Source organism: Dunckerocampus dactyliophorus, chromosome 3 (assembly GCF_027744805.1).
Source record: "Dunckerocampus dactyliophorus isolate RoL2022-P2 chromosome 3, RoL_Ddac_1.1, whole genome shotgun sequence".
Taxonomy (NCBI): domain Eukaryota; kingdom Metazoa; phylum Chordata; class Actinopteri; order Syngnathiformes; family Syngnathidae; genus Dunckerocampus; species Dunckerocampus dactyliophorus.
The window spans coordinates 11344887-11372584 of record NC_072821.1 but is presented as its reverse complement, the minus strand read 5'-3'; the positions used below and the strand labels follow the sequence as shown (position 1 = coordinate 11372584).

The window sequence follows — 27698 nt, the reverse complement described above, 5'->3', positions numbered from 1 at the left end:
ATGTCACCCCGCCTCTCGCCCGAAGTCAGCTGGGATAGGCTCCAGCAACCCTAGTGAGGATAAGTGGCGTAGAAGATGGCTGGCTGGATATTGGTAATGCTAATTTTTTAATTTATTTTGAACATGCATGCAAGTTTCATGGGAGTACATCACCTAGTACAATTCACAGTTCCATGTATCCAAAAGGGACGAGCCATTTCGCATCAATTACAATAAATGTGTTCACTGTATTTCAAATGTACTCTTTGGCTATTTTAATATATAGGAACATGATAAAGCAGTATAACAATGTGGTAAAACGGGAGTTGAGGTGTCTAGTCACTGTAAATAAGTTATATAACAGTCATAATAAATAATAAGAAATATATACTAATAATCACTGATAAAAGGGTTAATAGTTGACAGAAACATAGTTGGATGATTAGTGAGTAAAGACGATGAAGAGTTAGTAAGTGCAAAAGTGGTTGGACATAGTATTGTATGTACACCGTAGTCCCGCACTCTTCTTCCTTGTACTTTGTAAACATCAACTGCTTGTATCGTTTCTTGCATTTGAGTTTGAGGTCTTTACGCAATACGTTCCATCCCAAGGTTTTTAGCGTTGTTCAAAGTTGTTCTAAGTTAAATGTTTCCCTAAGATCATATTTCTCCTCTCTTGTGGAGAATAATTGTATAAAGTTTTTGGGTAGCAGGTTATTGTTTGCTTTATGCATAATTTTAGCCGTTTGAAAATGTACCAGATCAGCACATGTTAATAAATGGAATTATAGGAATAAAAGGTTCGTACTGTATGTTCGCTATCCGTGCCATTATCCTTACTGATCTTTTTTGTAGCACTGTTGGCAAGTTAAGTGTTCTTTTATAGTTATTTCCCCGTATCACCACACATTAAGTTAGATACGGTAATACCAGAGAAGAATAGAGCATATTGAGTGATTTTTGGTCCAGAACAAATTTAGCTTTATTTAGGATTGAGGTATTTCTTGCAACTTTATGGTGTATATTTTTAATGTGAGATTTCTAGCTCATTTTGTCATCTATTATGACCCCCAGAAATGTATTTTCAGTCACCCTGTCAATGTCCACTCATGGACCAATAATATACATACGGTATATGTGTGTACGTGTGTGTGTGTGAGTGTGTGTGTGTGTGTGTGTGTGTGTATGCACACACACACACACTCATCACCCAGAGAGGCCAACCTAATTTGGAGGACAGACTCCTCTCTGCCTGCTGGGGAGGCAGCAGGGATTATGAGCCTTTATACACTCTAATCTAGTTTAGCCATGCTGGGAGAGTGTGTGCGTGTGTGCTTGCATGTGTGTGTGAATGACGGGGGGGCACAAAAACAGCTAAATATGCTATAAACACAAACAGAAGCTTATGTGAGACTGTGAGGTTAAGGATATGTGTGTCTTTGCAAGTGTGTGGTAGTGTGTGTAGATGTGTGTGTGTGTGTGTGTGTGTGTGTGTGTGGGGCTGAGATAGGGAGGCTCTCAAACCGGTTGGAAATGTGGCTTAGCCTCTTGTCCTCTGGCAGGTGCTGGCACGAGACGACAGAGGAGCTGAGATACACAAGAGACGCAAATGGGAGTACATAAAATGGTCACGTGCATCTCATGTTGCGTGTCATGGCGTGAGCGAGCAGGGGATTGTGCTAATATCGAGGTAGGGGGGTTACATTGAGGGCACACAGCAGCACAACAATGCAATGCAATGCAAGTCAAAAGCTCTCTGGCATGTGGTAAGTCATGTTTTAAAAAGCATCTAAACAGAGTCATGTGTAACGGCCTTGTTGGCAGGGGTCAAAGAACCCAATCATGAGGCCTTTTGTCACTTTGTGTGGGTGCTCGCACCAACAGGGATGTGCAAGCACGAGGAAGGACTGGCTAAGAGGCACAGGACACATTCCAGGAGATATGTCTCAAGGCCAAACCAGAGCCAGGGACCACACTGGGAATCACAGAGGAAGAGTTTAGACAGCGAGAGGGAGAGAGTGGACCACAGACGCTACAAGCCTCCAGTGTGTAGGGGCTCTGGCTTGACTAATTACAGACTCGCCTGCTGTGTGGAGCCGAGAGTCTACCACAACACAAGCCCTCAGCGATGACACTAAACACCGCGCGCGCACACACACATATGCACACGCTGGCAAACACGCACGTAACGGCAATTACTGTACAAAGTAGTTTAACAGCTGCTCCATATCCCAATTCCTCAAAACCGCACAAACACATACACATACATTCATGCACAATTTCCAAGCCACCCAGCAGTACGAAATGTCTTCAACTGTAGCACAGCGAACCTCATTCTCACACACAAACAGACAACCCCCCTACCCCGTGCACCCAGATAGTCACCATTAGTTTAATTGAGCTCACACCCCCCCTGTGTGGAACACTTGCACCATCTGGTGGCCAGAAACATTACTAGAATTTCTGCACTCCAGCATACAGAAGCGCCTACTGTAAAATTACAGTACAGTACATTAGTCTGGGGTGGGTGGGGGGTGGGAGTTCCGCCTCTCGCTGTAACTGTTTTTGTGGTCTTCTTATTCAGGACAAGTTTGCCATGAAAAAATAAGAAACACTATTAATAATTCCGAAAATAATGCACGAGACTGTAAATTGTCCTTAGGTGTGAATGGTTGTTTGTCTATATGCGTCCTGTCCAGCGTGTACCCTCTTCTCACCCAAAAGTAAGATGAGACAGGCTTCAGGCCACCCGCAACCCGAATGAGGGCAAACTGTATAATATGATATATCTTTTTTTAAGCTGTATTCTAGCATTTCATGGCCATGCAATGTATAACAATGCAATGTAACCTTTTCTGTTTTTTTTGCTGGTGACCACATAATCAAAAGGCTCAGACATGATGGCAACACATTGCTTCATTCATAATGCATACTACAGTATATAAATATATGTATAGATTACATAAACATACTGTACAAGGAAAGAGAACACACATTCTGCAGTAGAAACCCGAAGTCCCTCCAACCCTCCGTCACTTCAAATTACGAGAGGAACAAACAGCAGACACCAGTGGTCTTCATCTGTGCAGTCAGCCACAAGTTACCAAGCCCCTTTCTGTCTGTTGAACAGGAAGTGCAACATAAATTACATGGAGACACCAATGGAGCAACTGGGAAGAGACGATAAGTGACCAAAACCGCAAATGCTGGAGACAAAATCACTTTAACTCAACTATTCATTTAAAATTCACATTTCTCACGAATAGCTAGAATACCTAGATGATCTCATTCGGAGTTTTTATTCCTCATTTTGATCAGCCTTTTTTAGGTTGCATGTAGACTGTAAGGTTATCGATAGGTACAATATCTTAAGAGGGGATTCATGTAGAAGAGTAGAGTACATCAGGGCCCCCAACATGTGACCTCTAACCTTGTTCAGATAGATGGAGGGAACACGAGAGAAAGGGGAGGGAAAGGGGGACAGGAAAAGAGCAGATCAAGGCATGATGATGAGCGCCCTGTGTTTCCTCTCTTGGCAACACTAGACTCTGTGTGTGTGTGTGTGTGTGTGTGTGTGTGTGTGTGTGTGTGTGTGTGTGTGTGTGTGTGTGTGCGTGGGTTTGTGCGCGTGTATTCCTGGCGGACTCAGACTAGGCATTAAAATTATTGGTGCCGCCAGCATGCCGCAGCCCCCACTGGAGAGGAGGGAGGATGGTGAGTGGGGAGGGCAGTGGGGGGAGTCACCAAGTGCTAATCAGATGCATGTGTGTGTGTGGCCAGCGCTGTTCTGAACAGCTGTTCCCATGCTGAGGATATGGCTGTCAGATACACGCACACGCGCGCACACAACCCTCCTGCTCTGATGATCCAATTTGAAATGTACTGAGTCATTCTGCTCTTTTTAAGTACGGTATTGTTGAAAATGACGTTTGTGTTAGGAATGCTCCAATCGATCGGCCACCGATCAATATCAGACGATTTTGGTAAAAAGCACGTGATCGGCATTTGGGGATAAATTCTGCTCAAAACCGATCACAAAAACCGAACGGCGTGCTGCGGCAAACACTACATGTGTGCTGTGTGAAGTAGGGTTGCCAACACCCATATTGAGCCGACAATGGATGCACTTTGTCCCGTGTTGGTGCGGGAATCAAAACTGTCTAAAACCTCATGGATTCAATTTGACAGCTTGACACAGGCTAGGAGCATCCCAAGTTTGTACTGATTTTGATACATAGAGAGAGGTACATTCAGCAGGGAGAACAACAGGAAGGCTGTTCGAGCAAAGGGAGGAAGACCTGCTATTTATTTTATCCACAGAGGGAGGAAGATACCCCGTTTTTACAGCACCAGCAGACATGTTGCACGTGTAGTCATCAATATACACACGATAATAATGATTTAAGTGACTATGCTGCGTCTAATTGTCCTTTTTTTGCGTGGAACGGTACAGTGAGTGAGTTGCGCGTGAGTTGTGTCTCTTGGGCAGAGATGTAAAAGAATGTCAGGCATCTCCTCTAGAGGATGATGAAGGGTCTGTCTTTCTTTCACACTATTGTTCCACCTCTTGAGTCATGGTCATCAAGGCCACGGGACATGCACGTGCGGCTGCGTGTGTGTACACCACCAGCACAACAAAAATCCATTGTAAAAAATGATTTTAGTCAATAAACCAAATGCAATAAAGCAGTTCTTAGGCTGTGTTTTGGTTTGAAGTGGACAGGGAGTTGAAAATGGTCAAATTCAGTCAAGTGCTCAAACTGTTTTCCCAACAACACTATGACACATTATAGCGCTGTTCATTTATGTGTGTGTGTGTGTGTGTGTTTGAACATTTGGTGAGTGATGTATACAGCAGTTAAAGGGCAGCCGATCGAAGCAAGAAACGTGAATTCACTGCCGAACAAGATCGACCAGCCGGCTGCGCTGACGAAGAACGTTAAGACCTTCAGGGAGTGCAGCTTATTGTGCTTCACTGAGACATGGCTAACGTGGAGCTCGCAGACTTCAGCACAGTCAGAGCGGACAAGGACACGAGAGCTTGTGGAAAGCGCAAAGGAGGTGGGCTTGCACTGAATGTGAACTATCCGGTTGATGACAGAAAGTTTGCAGCTCACTATCTAAAAAGGATTGGTTGATTTCTAAGCTACGCCCCAAAACATGGCAGTAACAGGAACACACAACCAAAGCACTAAAGCAGGGGTGTCAAAGTCCTGCCATGGAGGGCCGGAGACAATGCAGGTTTTCTTTCCAGCCTGTCACTGAAGCAGGTGATTTTAATGATCAACACCTCCTTCAATTTGAGAGACGGAGCTCTTCAATTAAATCACATGCTGTAGAAACTCATTGGAGAGAAAACATGCAGTGTCTCGGCCCTCCATGGCACGAGTTTAACATGTGTGCACTCAAGGCAGGCCATGGAGGCACCTGGTCGAGCAGTGATGATGTGACTCAATGAACCAAACATTACTTGTGGCGGGAACACTGGGAGGGAGCACAGGGTGGGGCGGCTTGCATTATCAAGAGAGATGCACATACACAGACACACTGTACTGATGAAACACATTAGAGGATAGATAAGCGAGATGCAGATGACAGATCAGATTATGTGCACACTAAGCAACAGATGTTCAGTCCCATCAAGGCTCGTGTTAATGCAAACACTTATTGTGTGCTCATTTAAAATTTAAATGCACGCTCATCTCCTCTTTTCACCTCTCTGAGCTGGCATCCTGTGCACGTTTTGTCAAAGAACACAGCCATACATCAGACTGGCCTTTGAAGCACTAGCATTCACAACAAATAAATAGATTGTAATGCCAGTCGGCAAAAAATGTGCTTTTGCCTTAAGTTTTCTTCTTTGCTAAATGCCAAGCACATGCCAAAGATATATACTATATATAATTCTTCATCTCGCTCAATTAGGAATGTCCGATATTGGCATAAAAAATATCATATCGGTATCTTTTTTTTTCTTCAAAAAAAAGCATAATGATATCGGCACAAGAGTGATGGCACGCTCCACAGACTAACAAGCTTAGTATGCCCGTGGTTTAAAATGATTTCCAGTTTTCGCCTTCGGATTGCAATTTGCAATTATATTTTCTGCCATGTCCCCGCAGAGGACAGAAATGTTTTTCATGCCCCCCCTGACCCCCGAACTGAGATACTATTGACAACCTGAATATTTATTTATCTGTACAAACAACTGTATGAGTTGCTGGCACCAGCATTCTGCATACAATCACCTGATTGTTAAAATAGATTAATAAAATGAGCTGAGATGACATCTGCAACAACTTCAAACAATTCCCAAGTAAGTTTACTCACGGCCCCCCAGACACCTGTGTTACGTGTTACGGTGTGTCGCATTTTGCTCTTTACTCATAACGCAGCTCTAACGGATTACTAATGAGAAACAGGTACTGCTGCAATTGCTTTCTGGCGCCCGCGAAGCAGCTGCACATTGTGGCAAACAGGAAACACAAAATCAAAATAAGAGCACAAAACAACGGAAACAACACAAAAGCTAAGGAAAACCAAAACTAAAGTCCAACATGTCACGTGGAACAACATAAAGCGCTGGTTAAGCGACGGGGGGAAATACGGCATCTTCAGTACTTCAGGAAAAACTTTTTCTACAACTTGTTGTACTGCATATTGCAGTATCTGTCTTATTTTGCACACACGGTGTTTATTTGTGAAATGCATCAATAGAAGAAGCATAATGTGTTAATTACACAACATTAATTTGAGGGAAGAGCTGCTGCCTATATCGGTATCAATGGATGGATAATGAAGTGCCACACAATGAAGAGCACAAGCAGTAAAAGAGTCGGCGAGCATCTCTACTCTCATCAACTCATTATGCCAAAATGTTATCCACAATATTTAAACAGTAAACTACTGAGTTAAGACTAACAGTACAAACCCAGGCCCAACAAGCAACAACTGATGCTGACTGGAGTCATTCTAATGCAAAATAATGAAGTCTCTGACCACTTCTATGCGACTCTAATGTGAACTATAGCATATTTTGCATGGTCTTTAGAGTGTGATGTAGGCTTAAGGGCTGGGGTCAAGAGGGCATCTTGGTTTGGAGCTGAAGCAGAGGGCCACACTGAAACCGGAGGATGCTGTGGGGCCAAAGGTCACACACACCAGCAGAAACAGTTACCAGTGCCACACAGGCATAAGTTTAGCATGTCGCCAAGTGTGGCTGCAAGCCACACAATTACAACATGCACAGCGGAACAAATCTATGGTCATCCATAGCAGAGTAGCAGCTACACTTCGGCTTAGTCAGTAGTGTGTAATACCAACCACTTATCTTCCATCTGTAAGAGCTAACAGGTACTTACAGGGGTTCAGTCTGGCAGTGATAGCCCTGATAGCACTCTAAGTAATAGAGCACAAGACTATCATCTCCACAAAAACACGTAAGATGCTACCATCGACTTACTTTGTGTTACAGAAGATGTGATATATTTTATGCAGGTCCTCAAAATGATTTAAAATGTTGCCTTCTGGTAAGTAAGAAAACAACTTCTTCAAACACTAATGATGCAGCATAAAGTGCAACTTGGGGTTCATGCTACATTTGAGACTTCTGGGAAGTGCTTGGAGCTTACGAGGTCCCACTTCAAAGCAATCTAGTGGAACATAAAAAAGTGGCTAACAACTGTGATTAACTTGTATTTGTCTGCTTATGAACAGACCATTTCATTGTCAGCAGTACTGACAACAAACGTCAACTCTTTTGGAAGCCATGATCATTTTTTGTTAAATAGAAATTTTACCCAATAAAATCATGCAGAGATGATGTAGTGATTTAGCTATCCTAGGGATGTCCCTATAGGCATAAAAATCGGTTCACATCGTTGTTGCATATACTCTCTGCCGATAATGTTATCGGTGCGCGAGTGATGACGTGCTCCACACAGTACCAAGCTTGCTAGCTCAGTATGTTTGTGGCCTAGATTCATTTCCAAGTTGCAAATTTGCAATGAAAGCGCTGGTTATGTGATATGTGGGAGTAAGGCGTATGTTTCCTTGATGTGTGACGTGCTGACGTGAGCCCAGTTGATAATTTCACTGATTGCATTCATCCAGAGTTTCATACTTTGCCGCTGACTTTGTTCTTATATAGATGTTTGTGCCATATAGAAACATGTAGGGTCCAGTTAGCAAACCAGAATTGGTATTTAAAACCCAAGTGTAAATCCAGCCTGAGGAATCAGTGTTGTGATTGATAGTAGAGGCTTGTTCGCAGCACAATGTGTCAGACTTTAAAATGAGCTATTTAACATTGGCCAAATTACAAAGGAACTGTATGGACACAGAAGCCTGGCAGGCTTAAGATAGTGGAAAGAAAAACTGCTCCACATGGGGGGTACTGTGACACTATACATCAGAAAGCGCATGGCTGCGGAGTGGAAAAGGTGGGAGGGAAATCGGGGGGGTAGAGGAAGAAAAACAGGTCCCACAGAGCTACCGTGCAGGCGCCAGCAAAGACAGCGAAGGCAGAAGGGAGGGAAGGGGGGCGGTTTGCGATCAAGGGGGGTGTGGGCTACCCTGGTGAAACTCTCAACAGATGCGTGAAGCCCTTGTCAGCATTCCTGCTAGGTAACGCAAGGTCAGGAGCAAGCAGGAAGACAATATAAGGACTATTTGGGCTCCCTGAGCGCCAGATGTGTTTTAATAAGACGGCTGCCCTCCGAGCTAATAAGGTCAGCCTCTGGCTCCAGCCAGACGAGCAAACAAGTAGACTCTTGGCAGGAATTCAGCTCAAGCTTGGCACAGCCTCCCTTTCTGCTTCCTGCTTTACTCTCTCACTCGCTCGCTCTCTCTTACAAGTTGAGGGAGGCCAACTCACAGCTCAGTGTGTGTGTGTGTTGGTCTCACATACATACACCCCTTTTATTAGACACTTCCCTTTTTCTGCACGGGGAGAGGGAATACTGCTCTGTAAAAGCCGTAGCCTTTGACAACATCCGTGCCTGGATTGTGCACTCTCTTACATACGCACACATGCATAAACACACTTCATGCAGTGATGCAGAGTCTTGCCACTCTCTTCTAGCACTGCACATGAAAAAGGCAATGATAAATTGGTAAAGAAGAACTAAAATTAGTCATAAAAAATAAAACGCAGAACCAATAAATCTTCCTCCTCTAGAGAGGAAACTAAAGAGGCAGCTCCGGCGCCAGTGAGATTGGCTCGCTCTGTACTGGAACCGAGACGAGAAGAGGCAAAGAATGAAGAGGAGGGGGAAGATTTAGAGTTGAGAATGAGAGGCAGGCTCATTACAAAAAAACAGCCAAAGTTGGGAAAATCAAGTGTAAAGCCCAGGAGAGCATCTGTTTACATAAGACAGCTGATGAGGGAGTCTAAAAAAAAATCTAAACAATGACAGGAATTATAAGGACTGAGCTATTTAATCAGAAAAGTTACAGATGCAAAATGTACATCCATTGTTCAAACTACGGCCCAAGCGTGTGTGTCTCTGTAAGGAAAAGCTGACATCATTCTCCGCCTCACACGATACCGGCCCATCAAACAGACCCTGTACTAATGGTGCCTGCAATCCTCAAATATTTACCTCAGGGCTGGGCCACAGGCTCACACACACAGGAGCTCCACCATAAACATGGCCTCTGCTCTCATCTATGCCTCTGATTCACACACACGTCAGCAGATGAAGATGACGAACCCTTCTTCGCTTTTATATATTTATTTGGTATTGGTAAAGGTGTAGTTCATGTTGAACATGCTTGACAATGGCTATACTCCAAGGGTTACATCTTCCTGTTTTAATGTTGGCAGACAGAGAACATTAAGCTCAATGTAATTAGAGACCACCTCATCACGCAGTGAGCAAGGGGTCACAAGGTCGGCGGGCTTGATGGTAGAGCAGCTAGTCATGTATTTACACAAAGGTGACACCCCCCACCCCACCTCCAATGTCGCTCCAACAAATGCACATACTCAAAAACAAATGTCTGTGTTCCCACGGTTTTAGTGGGTTCGTAGGTTGACGCATGGCGGCTTCGATAGCAATGCTGACAGTCACGTTTTAACAACGCTTCACAGAGATCCAACAGGGCCGCACAGCCAAGTGATGCAGGAGTAGACCAGTGTCCAGCTCAGCAACACTCCATAAAAAACGCTCATGTTCTTACACTGACGGGAGACGACTTTGATCTAGATTTATCGATGCTCCAATTCTCAAAACATTCTCACAGGGGACAAACCCTGCACCAAATCCTGCTATCAGTCTAACGTGTATACATGAAAGCAGCGAGCAGACTTCACCATACAATAAACTTGCCGTGATCACATATGTGTCAACCGACTCTGACCTTGACATTAAATATTCATTAGTGGGCTGGTAAGTTACCCGACCTTTGACCCCGCCCCCACACTTCCTCCTCCAAGAGCTGCAGGCAGAAATGAATTCACTTCACCTGTCTCCCTGGTGTCCTTCCTCTTTGATGTGACACTTGCGCGCGTTTGAAGAGGTTTTCAAAAACAAATTATGCGAGCAGCCGCGGAGCAGAGAGGCCATGTTGTACACGGAAGGTCTCCTCCAACATCACAGGATTAATAAATGCTGATTGTAGCCACAACTTCAATGGCTGGATGAAGAGAATAGAAACATAAGCTGTTACTGTCGCAACCAGCAGAAAGGATTAGTTAATAAAATGCACTTGCTCCACCTATAAACATATATAACATACACATATGTCATCAAAATGCAAAATGACTACCTTTAAGGACATTTGGATCAATGTAAGAACAATACCAAATTTCACTGGACTTGTAGATGCCCATTGGAAGCCTGTTCTTGCAAAAATGTCATAGGATTAGGTAGGGATGTGCCGATCTACAATGTTTCACATCCGATCCTGATACCTGATACCAATAGCAAAACAATTCCGATACCAGAGCTCTGTTTGCTTTAATATGCAGTCATGCCAAATGGATATTAGCAAACGTAGCTAGAAAAATATCAGCGAACGTACTGTAGCTGTCTCGGCACATGCAGATTTACAGTCGGACAACACAGAACTCTTAACATTGCACTTAACTTTCAGGTCGCTATATATGAGCTCCTATCCACATGCAAGTATGACATAGTCGCAGCCCGGAGGTTTTGTGTAGTGTTAAGACTTTGTGTTGTCTGACTGTTTTGTGAGGCTGTGGCGTGAAGGCATCAAGATTAGCGCTTGTGTGTAAGGCCGCGAGTGTGGAGAACAGCTGCAGTGCATGTGAGGAGACATCTACATCCACAGATATTCTTTTGAGTAAGTTTGCTGATATTCTTCTAGCTGCGTTTGCAGACAACATTAAAGCACAGACATGGCTGAATGGGCAATCTCCACAGGTGGTATCAGCAATTTCCAATATGGGAAATACACTGGTATCGGACCCCGATACCGGCACTGGCCCCATCCAAAAGATTAAGTACAAGAATGTTTAGCCAGAATGTTTGCTAATACTGTATATATACAGTATATTTGCATAGAAGTTGCACACACACAATGGCGTTTATATTGAGGGATATACTGTATATTATATATACATATAGTATAGTATAGTTCAAACTAAATACAGGTCTACATTTTTTTAGATGACTTGCTGACAAAATCTTCATAAAAACAGGTTATACCATAGATATGACTGAACGCCTAAAACCAACATGGCTGACAATTTACTATCCTATTATATTATTATTATTATTATGAGTATCAGTCATCTTATCAGTATCGGTCATACTGCTCAGTATATGCATTCTTGGATCTGATAACACTACTGATAACCCTGGTGAGCTCATGACTAGTCATGTAACACATGCACAGACCCACAGGACTGTATACAGCATATACACTTACTGCGGTTTTATGACTGCACTCCCTGACTGAAGAATGCTACCTTATTAAAAAAAAAAAAAAAAAGTCCTTCATAAACAAAATGCTAAAACGCTGAATTGGACATATGACCGTATTTAGGTGGATACTTATCAGAAAATGTATGCAATACGCAATCCTTGATCATTACAATGTGCAAACATACATTTAGGCTGACGGACTACATCATGTTGATGTTGACAGAAATGCTTAACGCATTTGATTTTTGGTGATTGATGTGAACCAGTTGAATAAACTTTTACCAATGCCACTTCACAACCTCAACCTCAAGCCTCTAGGAGGTGTAGAATATTGACACAAATATAGCCTCAAATGTCTCACATTCTCATAACTTCTAAAACTCTGTTTGATGTCGCTGATTTTGACCTTCATTTTTTTATGTTGAACTGCAAATTGAGAATGCAAATAAATGTGTCAGAGGCAGGACAGAATGTAAAAAACTGGGAAAATACAGCGGAACCGCTCAAGTCAAATAACCCTGAGGTTATGCAATTCAGGATTCGGCCAAGACTTTCTTGAGACAAATATTCACAAGAACTCAAGTCAAGTAAGATAACTCATTAAAAACAATTCCCAGTGGTGTCTAAATACTTTCGTCCAGCGTGGCCATGTTGTCTGGTGGTTAACTTCTTTTTACACTTGCAAACACAGTCAAACCTCAGCTTTAATATGCCACAGTTTTCATGTGATTCGGTTTTCATAAAAAATTTTCTTGAAGATTTTGCTCTGGTTTTTGTACACTGTCTTGGTTTTCCTACAATACTGCTCGTGACAAACTCGTCCGTTTGCCCTGTGCTGTATCCTTCCGTGAAATTGAGTGGCCAAACAAAACACTCTACCCATTGCTGACTCTCTGTGTATGATTTGAATTGAGTACGACTACTGAATGATCTGCCGCGAGGCCAGAAAAACTTCCATGCCAGGAATTTCACAAAGAAGTTGAAAAACACTATTGAATTCGTTCTCGCCAGGATGTATGGGAAGTCTGCATCAAGAATCAGTCCCGTCCATTCGTCATGTATAATTATTTTGGATTGTTTTTTGTATGCAAAACTATAATTATTCTCTATAAATGTATTTTTTTCTTCAATTTTTAGTGTCTGGAATAGGTTAATTCCAGTTAAAAATCCAGTTTTTAAGGAAAACCGAGGTAGTACGTTCACAAAAATAATGCGTGAGGTGCATCTGCTACTCAACTTCACATTGCACCATTGTTTTTAAAATACTAATTGTTTTCATGTCATAAAATTAACAGTGTTGAACTTAAAATTACAGTTTAATAACTTTAAAGAATAAAATGTTACTTTAAATTCCCCGCAAGGTTAGTAGGGATGCTACAATGACAACAATGTGACTCTGGAACACATTGTTTCCTATAAGGACAACTCGGATCCAAAACCAAACAAATTAACAGATTGGATTGTGTTTGACTGTCCACTGCTGTGACGAAAGATAACAACAGAGAACAGTGAAGGAGATGCCTGTAGATCTCAGTGTGACTATGAAGCAACTGGGGTGTAATTTATCATCAAGTGTGCACATGTTAAATATATGCACAGTTGTGATTGTCCTTCACTACATGGGTTTATGTTTTCAAGCTTCTTTGCAAAGTGCACCTAGACTAAAATGGACACGTTGTCAGTCTTGTACACCTCCTCTTGAGATGTGAGAGCATATCAGCAGCCGGGATGCTGCCGACAGAGCGGTGCGTGCGTATACCTGAATGTGAGTGCGCACTCCTATGTAAGCATGTGTGCAAAACAGATGGGAGGAAAGAGAGAAATAAGAGAGGGGTAAAGGGAGAATAGCGACAGCAAGTCTGCAATAGCTTGTGTTGATGTGTGTGTGTGTGTTGACTGGGCGGGGGGGCTACAAGGGGGAGTAGTGTGGTTAGGCATCCAGAGTCAGTGAACATTTTTCTGGCAGGCCCTCGCTATGCTCCTGGCCGCTTGCCCAGCTCTGAAGCAAACTTAAACAAACTCCTGTTGCAGCCATCTGCTGGGCCCGCGGGATAAATCACAGCAGTGCTCCACTCTGTACCGCTCAGCCACACTGCTATCAGGTTACTGTGTTAGAGGCCGCACACACACAGCTAGACACACTCACACCAAACTACGCGTCAGCCTGGAGCCAGGGCCTGCCATGGGGCTCACACCTCCAGGAGAGGCCAGCAACATGTGGCCCCACTAATACCACAGGGAGCGATGAAGAGGAAGGGGGAGAAAAAAAGGGGGAAAAGGCAAAAGAGGACAAAAGAAAGGATGAGGGGGGGCAAAAACAGAGATGGTGGCGGAAAGTAAAAAAAAAAGAGAGCGAGGAGAATCCCTCCGACAGCAAACATGATGAGCCAAGAGCTATTTTTATTGCACCCTGTGGAGAAGAAGAACATAAAAACATATTGAAGCCTCCTGCCAGTTTGTGTGCTCCCCAAACAACTTAAGCTTTTATAATTGATGTCAATTGGAGAAGGAAACACTGCTTTTTCCTGCCTCATGCCGTCATGTTTGCTCCTATATGCCAAAGGTGTTCCGATGACTCTGCTTCATTTATCTGATGCTTGTTAAGGTCAATTCCAGCCATTAACAGTGCAGCTGGACATGTGAAATCATGTCCTCCTGAAGTGACTGTTACTGTGGCCTTGAATGAATAACAAAAGGCCTTAGGAAGCATGAGCAGCATCTATCTGTCGCACAGATGGAGACACTATATTTGTGTATTGCTGATTCATGGCATAGTCATGCCGGTTGGGGACACACGCACCAATTCCCAGGAGCCCAGCAAGCAGATCAACTCTGTTAACTAAAAAATGTCAAATACGGTAAAGAACGATAATTATAACAAGACAAATAATGGTGACTTATCATCTTAGATAGATAAGATGTTAAAACATGTGAAAAATAATATCACATACAGTCAAACCTGTCTTAGCGGCTACCTTTATAGAACGGCCACCTGCCTATAGCAGCCACTGAAAAATCCCCCGCAGCAAATTTACATGTTATAGACCCTGTGTATAGCAGTCACCTGTCCAATGCGGCCAGCGGCCACCCATTTTGTCTCCCTTGGTCAATATCTGACTGCATATAGCGGCCAAATTACCAACTCAAGTAGAAGCTTCATGCACGAAAAAGTTTCGTTTTTCAATCAATGAAGCCGTCGTGGGTAGACTTTAATTACTGAGTCCTAGCTCAGTCACAATCATTCACAAGATCCACACAAACTGTCAGTTGTTCCACATAAAAAAGCCGTCTTCTTTTGAGCTTGCTATTTCCTGGTCAAACATGTAACTTTAAGAGCATTTGCACCAAAACATTACCGCAAATTAGGCTGGGAACAGGACGTGCGACAATAAAAAAAAAAACATACGCTAGCATGCATGCGGCAGCGGGAGCAAAACTGAGTTCAGTTGTACTTAATTTAAGTATTTTAGAATGTACTCACGTTATTTTTCATCAATCCTCATCCACAAATCCATCAAAGTCCTCATCTTCTGTATTCCACACAAACATAGCCGTCTTCTTTTCCGTTCGCTACTAGTCTGTTAACTTGTCAGTGTTATTCAGCTCCGAAGCAAAGAAGGAAACTTCTCCTGTTTCTTCTGCCAACTTTATTTATTGAACGTGGCCACCAGACAACAGCTCAGAACACACACACATCTCTTAGCATCGTCTCTCCTTCCTGCTTGCCCACAAGGCAAAGGTTAAACAAGCCCCACTACATAGCTGTCCAGCCAATGCCTGTAAGAAATGACACCGTTTATTTCCTGGTGTGCACTGGTCAATACTGTAATGCCGCTTGTTGTGGGGAAGGAGAGACTCTTTATTAACGCTTTATTAACAGCGGAGAACACTGCAGGACTTTACATCCACGCCAACATAAACACACTTCCCAACTCTCTCCAAACTCACAGCTAGCACTGAGCCTAGCTCCCCTGCTCAGGACGCCCAACCGTCACTTCCCGTCACTTCCTGATGAACTAAAACTGTAATGACACTCTGCCGTATAAAAAGTAAAATATTAAAAACAAGCGTAAGACATTACTAGCACAGCTTTGTTCTGTGGGTCGTGGATATATTCTATCAGTTATTATTAAGCCTCTAGCTTCCTTTTAGTAAGTAAAAACCTTGGCTATGATTGCACTACATTGTCATATAGACCTACAAAGTACACTTGGAAGAACAAGAGGTGAATAAATGTATTGCAACTGATGTGAAACTGATGAGGGGTAGGATTAAAAAAGCTTTCCTTCTTCCTACTCCTTTTTGGAAATGCAAAATTGTGAATTGTACTATGTGATGTGCTACTGCTTGACTCATGCATGTTCATGATTAAAACTATGAACCATGATAATAACAAGCCTAGTAGTGCTGTACAACTTGTATCCGCAGTCTGCAGTGCCCTCTACTGGTCAACATTATTATTATTATTTTTTCCCCCATTTTTTCTTTTTTTTCCTCTACTGGTCAACATTCAAACTGGACGCCAACCTGTCTATAGAGGCCACCTGTCTATAGCGGCCACTTTTGCAGACTCCCTCTAGTGGCCGCTATAGACAAGTTTGACTGTATCTTTTCCATATACTGCAGTCCTTTGATAACAAATTAAACCGAGCCTTCTTACAGTTGAAAGGGCACATCTCTGATCTAATGATGGGGCCTCATTCAATCCAAAAGTCAAACAATCATGAACATGTACGTCTGAATGTCTCGTCTGAATTAAAAATCATCTACAAAGTGGGGATGACAGAATATTTTTTTCTCTGCAGCAGTGAGTCTGGTTGAGACCCAGCGCAAGATGACTTTAACAGTAATATTTGCATCACCTCCTTTCCACAGTTTATTATGTCATTTTGGCGTAACTAACCAGTTAGCAAACCAAAGAAGCAGGAACCAAAATAATTGAATGGGCAACATGACAATTCTGTGGCGGAAGTGCTATGTTTTGGGCTTTTTACAAGTGTTTGGTTCACATCTTAACAATATTATGTGCAACTACCTGACAATATCAAATGTAAGCAGGTTTTCCCATCAGTAGATGTTACTTTATCCCCAAGTGGCAATGATATTTTAATATGACAATGTAAGGATTCATTGGGCTCATATTTAGTAAACTGGTTCAAAATATGACTTGGGCACAAAGTGTGTAGACTAGAAAATACTAAAGCTGTCAGGGCGAGTGCCTGGTCTGCACACTACATTCGGAGGTCTAACATCATGGCGAGGCAGTCCAAAACTCACCCACCCGCCTCTGTCTGTCATACTTCCCAGCTGTCCTGAAGCCTGATTGGACTGTGCTGTCAGAGACCAGGTGGTTGGTCTGCATGAGGGGACAGTGGGGTCATGGCTAGAGGGGATGCAAATGGAAGGAAAGTGTAATCCAAGAAGGGAATGACTTCTTGAGCCAAAATAAGATCCCTAAAGTTGACCAGTACAGATGCTTATCCTGTCTCTGATTGGCTCACAGAAAGTAAGTTAACATATCCAAGATCTGGTTGGTTGGTTGGAGAAGTGCGCTGACTGTAGGGTGTCTAGTATATTTATTCCTCTATGAGGTTATTTGGGACTTCAGCTGGCATCTACAGCTGTCCTGACAGCAAGTTTTTGAAGTCTTTTTTCACCCATCTAGAACCACAGGTAGAACACACAGTGAGCAGTGAAGTAAAGGCCAAAGCACCAAATCTCACAATGCACTGGAGAGAAAAATATAGAGGCACGTAATAACAATAAATGCCATCTAGTCAGTTGGAAGCATATGTTAAAAATAGGCCCCATAGTGGCTACTGTGCAGCCACACACACACACACACACACACACAAAACACAAAGGCCATACAGACTGACAGCTGTGGCACAATCCAGCTGCATTTGCGAGCACAAGCGCAAACACCTGCCAGCGCTGCCGACCACCTGGCAAACCCACGTGTGCACAAACACACTCACAGCTGTTGTGAATTTAGATGCAGATCAAAGATTATATATTTTGCGTGAGAGTGTGTGTGTGTCAGAGCAGTTTTGTGCGGCCTATATATGTTTGTGTGTGTGTTACAGCCAATGAACAGCTGGTGGAGAGCGCAGAGCTGTAGTTTCTTTGCACTCGGTCCTCTATAATTACGCCAGTTCACTACTGTAAAACACAGACTTTACATTTTACGTCAGCACAGTATAGAAGAATAAAGTTGAAGCATAATCACAGCTCTAAGTGCACCATGCGGTGCTCCAAATTTACACACACACACAAAAAAACAAAAAAGATGTCCAGTACAGAATATATTAAATAACTGAATCATTCTAAATATCTACAATATTGCTTAAATGGAAATTAGACTTGAATGAAAGACTATGTTTCTGTGACAATTATTTTCAGACCGTATCACTTTTATTACCAATTTTATTGCATCGCACCAAAAGTTCTGACAGTTTCTTTGTTTCATAGTTCAATTTAATTGATTTATATTTAACGAGACCACTTCCTGGTTCATGGAAGAGGATGTAAGACCTGTGGGTACAATAGATGCACTGCACTGTATGCATTGAAGGGTGAGAATGGTTCCATTGTGACTCAATCGCAAAAACGATAACGCCTCAATATGTATTCTTTTACCTCAGTTCTATCATGTTTTAATGTATTGGGTTTTTTTTGTTTTTTAATTTCCAAATGTCAACAATTTGTATTTGGGAATATAGGGCACCGGACCACCTAATTCGTTCCCTCTATGACCGGTGTCAGAGTTTGGTTCGCATTGCCGGCAATAGGTCGGACCCTTTTCCAGTGAGGGTTGGACTCCGCTGATGATGTGGTCCTGCTTCATCTCTCACTGGATCGGTTCGCAGCTGAGTGTGAAGCAGCCAGGAGGAGAATCAGCACCTCCAAATCCGAGAACATGGTTCTCACTCGGAAATGAGTGGAGTGGTTTGGGGACGAGATCCCGCCCCAAGTGGAGGAGTTTAAGTACCTCGGGATCTTGTTCACAAGTGAGGGAAGAATGAAAAACGAGATCGACAGGCACATTGATGCGGTCCATTGTGGTGAAGGGGGAGCTGAGCTGAAAGGAAAAGCTCTCAATTTACATTCTACATTCCTACCCTCACCTATGGTCATGAGCTTCGGGTACTGACCGAAAGGACAAGATGGTGGGTACAGGCGGCCAAAATGAGTTTTCTACCTGGGTGGCCGGGATCTCCCTTAGAGATAAGGTGAAAAGCACTGTCATCCAGGAGAAACCGCTGCTCCTCCGCATTGAGAGGAGTCAGATGAGGTGGCTCGGGCATCTGGTAAGGATGCCTACCGGACACCTCCCTGTGGAGGTTTTCAGGGCATGTCCGACCCGTTGGAGGCCTCGGGGAAGACCCAGGACACCTTGGAGAGACTATGTGTCTCAACTGGCGTGGGGACGCCTCGGGATCCGCTGGGAGGAGATGGACGAAGGAGCCGGGGAGAGGGAAGTCTGGGCTTCCCTGCTATGGCTGCTGCCCCTGCGACCCGACCTAAGATAAGCGGTAGAAGACGGATGGATGGATGTTAATGTAATTAATGAAAAAAATTACGTATCGCAGTTTGTGTTATTTTTGACACCCCAGTTCATTTCAAGAATTTTATGGTGCAGCACTGGCTTATAGGAGTTGTCCTCGCTGTCAAACAATAAGTCTCTCACCAACATAACATGAGGCCTTGGCTGACGCTGCCGACAGTCACTACAGGGTCAAAAGGTGATAATTTGCCAGCCACAAATTGTGAAGTGCATCCTGGCCATCAAGGCTTTGACGTCAAGCCCCAGAACACCAATTTCTCTCCATTGTTTCCCCATGACTGAAAATCTTTTTAGTGCTAGAAGAAAAAAAAGCAACAACAACCTAAGAACAACAGTGTGACACTCTCATTCTTCATCCACTCCTTGTCTTCAATGGCGTTCCTTTCTGTAGCAACAGGAAGTGAGGAAACATCTTGACTGGAATTCCTTGATTCGATCTCAATGAGCTCGCTTAACTTCTTGATCTCACCTGACTGGAAAAAGACGTTCTTTGCAATTTAGGATTGTAAAATGCAGTGGCGGGTCGTGCATTTGGGACTGGCAGTCACTGTGAGGGCCAGTATTGTTAAAAAATAATGATAAAAGAGATAATAATTCTAATATATGTACTGCTGTACATTGCCATTCACCCTGATTGGGATATTAACCCCAGTTCCCTGTGCCAGGTGGTGGTGTTGTTATCCACTGTGCCATTCTGCTGCTTATATTAAAAAAAAACTGTAACACTACACATAACTGCCAGGTCGCTACAATACCATTACGAATAAAGCAAGACACCCACTTAACCCTTTATCTCTGAATATACAGTCTTTCATATCTGTTAGTAACCTTCAGTTATCTTAGCTAATGTTAGCTGTTAGGTGAATGAAAACCGCAACCACACAATGGCTTCAAATTGTCGGTCATTTCTCTGAGAGACCGCTTTGGTGTATGGCACATGCGACAGACATGTATGCATATTTCCATCACTTCAGGCATCATGAAATTATTACAAAGTATGACTTCAAATTGTGAAAAATAGTTCATTTTGTCCTTTTAAACGACTTTTGGTAACATACTTTCGCCAGTGGTGGTGTTCTTATATTTTTGGTTGAAATGATGCAGCTGTAGTCAAGGGCGGAGGGATTCTTGATTCAATACGACTCCAGCCCACATGTACCCAAGATCTGTGGGCTAAGACCGATCTAAAAATTATGGACACTCACAAGAAATATCTTGTTATTATGAAACATCAAAGACAAAGCAAAGACTTCATTGTTAAAACTCAAATCCATCTGCATTATATGCAGGATCCAATCTGGACAAGAATGCATTACTGATTGATGTGAGCAGGATGAGAGCAATCATAGAGCGTAGATGGTTAAATAGCAACCCACATCCAACGGCTTTGAAATTAAGTCCATCGAATGCCTGAGGATTCTCTGCACCACACAAGGCCGTCTGTCAGATAGCACCACTGGGAGAAAGAAAGTCACCCTTTCGTTGAAAGCGTTTTTCATTCTTCTTCCGGTTGCAGTTTCAATCAATTTATTACTTTCGCTGTCGTCCATGCTTGCCTTCTCTTTTTCTTCCAATTGTTCACACTAGCTAACTTGTTTATATACAATTTCAGCTTCATTTCCTGATTCCACGTGTAAATCTGAAATCCCCTTCCCAACTCATTTGGCGCCGTGCTGTAAATCTTGCTGTCAGGAGGCTGGCATGTTTTTCCTGTGACAACAAATATTCTCAGACCTGCAGTGGGAACCCACCAAACTCACATACTATGACTGAGCTGGCCTCATTCATCCATTATACACTGAAGTATATCCTATATTGAATACATACGGCCATGTCAGTTAATATATTCCCTGGTTAGTGTATTTTTTGGTATACGCAAAAATTTTGCCTCGCTTTGCATGCATTTCCCGGTTGGCGTACAATATTGCTCTTGTCTTGCCGCGTTATTAATACACTGTATGATTCCAACTGTGATATTTTTATGACAAAATGTCCTTGTTTGCAGCCTGAAAACTGAAATATGTTCATGTATCACTTTTCTTTGTGATTTATATGTATTTTTTAAAATTGTTTTCTGCATGAATTTGTAAATTCTGAATTTGCACTATTTCCTATGGGGAATAAATGATTTGTTGGCACAAGTTTCGGTTTAAATCGGACCTTCTGGAACAGATTAATGACACTAACCAAGGTTCCGTGTACTGCTGTACCAAATGATTTTTATTGACCAATACAACAGCTGTTAAGCAAACCTTTTCTCCATCTATCCATACAGAGTGTAACAAAACGGAATGACAAAATCCTCAAAAACATATCTAAATGATTGTGTGATAATTATATCCATATGCCATACATCCTGAGACATCCTCATAACAGCCACGTCAAACCCGCTCAAACATACAGTGTGACCCAAGAGGACAAAACACCTGTTCCCTGCAGCCCGGTCTCCCTCACACACTCACACCCTGACACACACACTTCCCAACACTGAGAGACTGTCACTTAATACAGGTTATTAGGTCACAGACCAAAAAGAGCCGTACCACCTGCAACCATCCAGGTCCAGAATGATCACCCAAAACTTTTGCACCCCTGACACTGTGTTGACTCTGTCTCAGTGAAAATCTGGTCACATAATTTGACTCCATATTAGGTGTACCCCCTATGAGATCATCTGAGAACACGTGTCACTGTTCACACAACAACTACAGCAAAAATAAACAAGTGGTTATGCCACACACAAGACTCCAGCTGAGGGTATTTGTTGAATGTCACTGCGTATCTGTATACAAAGGAAGTAACAAAATCAACCTCCTCCTTCGCTTATCTTTAGGGGCCGATAGAGAAAGAAGTGGACAGTTCCCGACAGCTGGCGTGAGTGTGCTTACATTTTGAGATTGCTGAGTGCGAATGGCATTCACAGATGTTTGTCTTACGTCCTGCGAGGCTGTACAGTCACTGTTTGCATGAGAGAGCAGTTCACAAGGCCAACTGGCCGTCCAAAGGCTCCTCGGTGCTTCATTAAAACATCACAAGCTTTTTTTTCCCCACTTACACATCCCCACTGGCGCCCATTCACATTCTCCGCACTCAGCTTTTAAACAGCAGGATAGGGATTTTATAAGTTACATATACTGATGGAAGAGTGACATTAAAAACATGGTAAATATGAGCAACAAAGTGAAAAACTGAGATTTATCTTTTTTTAAGGGGAAGCGTGTTGAGTATTGTTCTTTGAGCCAGCGCATCTGGACCGCTTACACAACAGCTCTTCTCATCTCAATCTGGGATTAGTGCAAAGTATTGTAATGTCAATTTAGTTCAAAATGGTCAGAAATCCAGCCTGAATGTCTTTTATTTCAGAATGTGTGGCTAGCGGAAGACACTTCAGGCACACTACTGTGGGATCACACAGCAACAGGAGCAGGAGATAGGTGAAGAACCAAATATCTACAGTATATAATATAAATGCAACAAAAATATTACAACTATTTTGTTTTTGTTTCATGAGCTGAACTCAAAGATCTAAAACTTGTACACTTATACACAAAAGGCCTATTTCTATCAAATACGGTACTGTTCATAAATATGTTATTGAGCAAAACCATCACAGGGAGGCTCATCTGCATGCTCGTCCTCGCAGGGGCTCATCGTCATAACCTATTTAAGTGGACAAATGCTCACATTCATGGGCGTCTGGCACTTTGGAGAGGTGTTTTCTGTGTGTGTGCGTCATGTGGGTGAGCGGTTTGCTGATGTCAACTTTGTGGCGCATGGTGGCGGGTAGGGTTATGGTATGGGCAGGCGAATGTTATGGACAACGAACACAGGTGCATTTTATTGATGGCATTTTTAATGCACGGAGATATAGTGACGGGATCCTCAGGCCCACTGTTGTGCCATTCATCCATGACCATCACCTCATATTGCGACGTGATAATGCATGGCCCCATGTTGCAAGGATCTGTATACAAGCTGAAAACATCTCACTTTGTGAGGTAAATGGTGGTCACACCAGATACTCACAGGTTTTCTGACCGCCCGGGACCACCCCGATCAGTAAAACTGCACATTTTCGAGTGGCCTTTTATTGTGGCCAGCCTAAGGCAGACGTGTTCACTAACACAGATTTAGACAGATTGGATTATGAACAATATTTGAAAGAAATAGGGCCTTTTTTGTACATAGAAAGCTTTCGATCTTTTGGGTTCAGCTAATAGGGAGCTTGTAAGATGGGACCAAAAACAAAAATGATGCAACTATATTTTTGAGTGTACATATATAGATTTTGTGATGAGTTGTAGATAGCTTTCTTCCGATGCAGCGACTATCACAACCACTGCTTCATGATTATCATCAAAATATTGCCATAGTTTTTCAATGTCAGAAGCAACTCAGGGTTCAGTATGTTGCTCAAGGATACTTAGGCAGATCCCCTCACAATTAATGGAAGAATCAAAATGTCCAAACACCTCAACTGTCTTTTAAATTCTCCTAAAATACAGTGCAACATATCTGCACACTCTTGTGGAGAGCCTTCTGGCCCCTTATGGAAATCAATGCATACATTGTTTCAAATCCACACATTGGCGATGATGATTAACCAGTTGGATGCAGCATGTTTGCCTACAAATAAAAGTGATCACTAGATGCCCAGACAACATCCACATAAGATTTAAGCATTTAGTATCTGTCTCATTTTGTCCTAAAGTTTTCCTTTAAAGATCCCGATAAACAACTTGTCTGTACAAGTAAGTCGTCGCGCTTATGTCTCTATCTCATACAAAAAAAAAAAATATGAATTTCAACAACGCTTATAGCCAAACAATTTGTGCAGCAAGAAGTGAGACACAGTCAAGCTTGAACAAACAAACACGCAGTGAACACAATGCTGGCATGGGCCCTCAGACCAAATATTGATTAAAGAGCTCCAAAAGACAATAAGTGGATGAAGCTGAAATTGACTAAAGCACTTTGTCACATTACATGTGAAACTGAGAAGTCAAACCGGGACAAAACACATTCTTTACACTCTGTGTGAAAGTAGTGAGCATAAAAGTTTTATGTAATAAGTCTGATGGCTTCATTGCATGGTGAAAAGAAAATTATTAAAAATAACCAACCTGTCTTTCAGAATCTGGTGAGGTTGATTGCGGTTCCCCCTGTGAGGCCTTATGTCCCAGCCTCTCCCGGTCCTCTGCGCTCTGGCTCACCTGCACCATGGCCTTACAATCTACACATGAGCCAACCATCAGCCTCCTCCCATCATCCACCAAGAGTGTGTGAGTGCTGCGTGGGGCATAGAGGAAGACCGGTAGCCTGGCCACAGTGACCGTGCACATCCGCCCTTGCCTGCGCTGCTCCTGCCTGCAGAAGAAGCACACGAAAGCCTCACAGGTGTACTGGCGGGCCCAAGGAGAGCTGGAGGAGCCAGATGTAGAGGGCATGGAGGGCGTGGAGCAACCCAGGCCCTTCGTCTCATGCTTAGCCCACTGAGCATGCAAGTCATGGCAGCAGAGGCTGCAGGCTGACACCAGGCCTGTGGCGTCAACCGGCTTGGCACGAGGAGCAGGAGGGTGAACTGTTAGGAAAGGGAAGAAAGGCTCCTTCTCGCCGCAACGTCCAGGGGGGTTGACGTGGAGCTGGTATTCTCCTCCAGCAGGTAGCTCCCCTCCACACAAGTAGCAAACAGACGAGGAGCTATCTGAAGAAGCACCACTATGGGAACTAACAGATCCGAATGCTTCAATAGCCATGACGGAATGGTACCTGACCAAGAAGGAGCTGATTGAAGTGATGAGGTCCTCGGTAAGACTGAGGCGATATGCACTCCAGATGTCCTCTAGGATTAAAAAGCATTGTGAACAGCAGTGCACACACCCATTCCTCTGCGGTTGGGCGTTAGGTGGGCAGGGCAGCATGTTGATGAAGGGAAAATACATCGCACCACGAGATTTACTCATACCAGCCTGTGCATGCACTACTTTTTTGTCTGCTCCACACTCCTGCCCGCAGAGAAAGCAGGCCTCGTGGGCACTGTTGGAATCACACTCCTTTGGCTCACTGGGTTTCTCCTGTTGGGAGGCTTGCTGGGGTGGATGGAGAGAAGTGGCGGCTGGGTTGAGCGGGACAACGTAGAGACGTTGGAGTACAGGAACATCTGCCTGTTGGAAGTTGTGCCACTGCTGCATGAGTGATGCGTGACAGCTGCCGCACACCAGGGTTGCACCTGCTGGGCTTATGGGTAATGCCCCTGGTGGTGGGGCATGCAGCCACAGGAAAGGAAAGAAAGGCTCACCCTGTTCCGTCTCCTGCTTTTGAACGCTGACTTTATAACTCCCATTTAGACTGAGAACATTTCCACAGATAAAGCAAGCACATCCTTCGGTGTTGTGCAAGTGCGCAAACTTCTTTGTCAAAAGGTCTCCAGTAGATCCAATCTGGGCTCCTTTGACGTTTTTACTACCGTGCATGTCCCTGTCATCATCACTGGTGATGTTAATCTCATCTTCATCTGAGTTGTGTCCCCTTGGAATATCTCTATTACCTTTAGAGTTGACAGTAGAAGTGGGGAGATCTCCTCCTCTGTAGGGATCCCTGGGTGAAGAGCAGCCGTTGTCGGTACCACGCTGGATGTGACGCGGCTCAGCACGTCTCCCACTTCCCTCCTCCAGCCACAACCTGCTGCGCATAATGACCCCGTTGTCTTGAACAGGTGTGTCAAGAAAAGGGCTGTCATAGCACCGCTGCGGGGTCCTCTCCTGGAACTTTGACAAAGGATACGATGACACATTATTCACCACTTTAGCGACTCGCTTTGTAGGCGGGACGCTCTCCGGTTTGGGTGACCCTTGCGCAGCGTAAAGCCCAACCGAGAAGCGAGGGAGTGTCCTCGGTGAACCCGGGCTGTTTTTAACGCTGTTTTTCCTGCTATTATCCCTCGGCGATTTTCCCGGTGCTCTCGGACACTTGTCCTTGCTCACACCGCCTCTTTCCATCACCTCCATCTCCTGGTCTGACATGTTGTCAGAAAAGGATGAGAATTCTGACTCCGCGCCCCCGTCGTAGTTGTGACTACCCGTGCTGATCCTCCTCTCCAGTTCGTAGGAGATGTTCCACTCCTGCGGTACCCGGCGAGAGTCACACTGATAGGGACGTTTGAGCCAGTACATGCGCTTCTCGATGGGCGTCCTGCTTCGCTCGAAGGAGTTCCACTGCTCCGCGAGGAAGCAGTGGCACACGGCGCACACCAGCGCATGACCATCCGGGCTCAGCTCACTTGCGCCCGGTGCTGGCTCCTGGTTCTGTAGGAAAGGGAAAAATGGGAATCTCTCCTTTTGGTATGTCACTTGTAGCCTCATCTCCTTCCCTGCTGTTACTCCGCTTCCACATATAAAACAGTGGACCAGTCCTCCCAGGCCATTGCGGTCAGTCCTGGAAGTGTTGCCTGGCAAAGGGCTGTCCTCGCCGGGCATAGCCGCTGCCATGAGTCGGTGTTTCCGAGATAAGAGCGCCAGCTCTTTGTCGCGAGGGGAATGCATTGTGTTAACAGATTAGAAGCAACACAAGGCTACATAGTACTTGTCCTCGCCATGCCCCGTTCACTTATCTGCAAGTTAAGCAATGCATTTGAGTCCAAGTAATCCACTGGATGATAAGACAGACGACAGTCCATTGAAGGCAGCAGAGCAGGAACTTTTATCTCCCACGGGTAAATCCACTTTAAAAAGACAAAAATCCACACAGGTTCTTGCAGCTTGTAATCCACATGTTGGTTTGCACGGGAGATAGGGGGGGAACATGACAGCGGCCGAGACCATGCCGGATCACAGCTCAGCCTCCCCGGCGAACTTTTGCTGCCTGCCTCCTGCTCTGCAAAGTTTGGCCGCGAACTGGCTCACACTGTACTCAGCGCCATCCCAGGTCCACGGCACCCGTTGAGACACCCCCAAAGGCAACCCCCACACAAACCCCCCACCCCTCACTGAGCGTCTCCCCCCAAAGCCAACATGCACACTTGTGATTTGGGAGTGATTGCAAGCAACCATTTATGTATTTGTCAACGCACACAGCATACATGGAATTTCCGCTAAACGTGCATGATTCACTTCACAGGGGTCGCTGTCCCATGATCTATACAGCTATTAAAGTTATTCCTTCGTATGTTCTAGCTCAACAATAACAACAATACTGAAAGAAAACTCCATGCAACTTGAGACAATCAAAAGTAATGTACGTGTTTTTTTTTATGAAGCGTGTGA

General features: G+C 43.9%; 1 protein-coding gene across 2 annotated transcripts in view; it reads right to left on the bottom strand.

Annotated features, from left to right (window-relative positions):
• The window catches only part of gse1b (Gse1 coiled-coil protein b), a 175283-nt gene extending 147950 nt beyond the window's left edge, over positions 1-27333 (bottom strand). For both annotated transcript variants that reach the window (XM_054771726.1, XM_054771727.1), the window contains exon 1: positions 24561-27333. In XM_054771726.1, coding sequence (XP_054627701.1) covers positions 24561-26978 — 2418 coding nt within the window. In that variant the 5' untranslated portion in view covers positions 26979-27333. The remainder of the gene's footprint in view (positions 1-24560) is intronic.
• Positions 27334-27698: the final 365 nt, after the last annotated feature.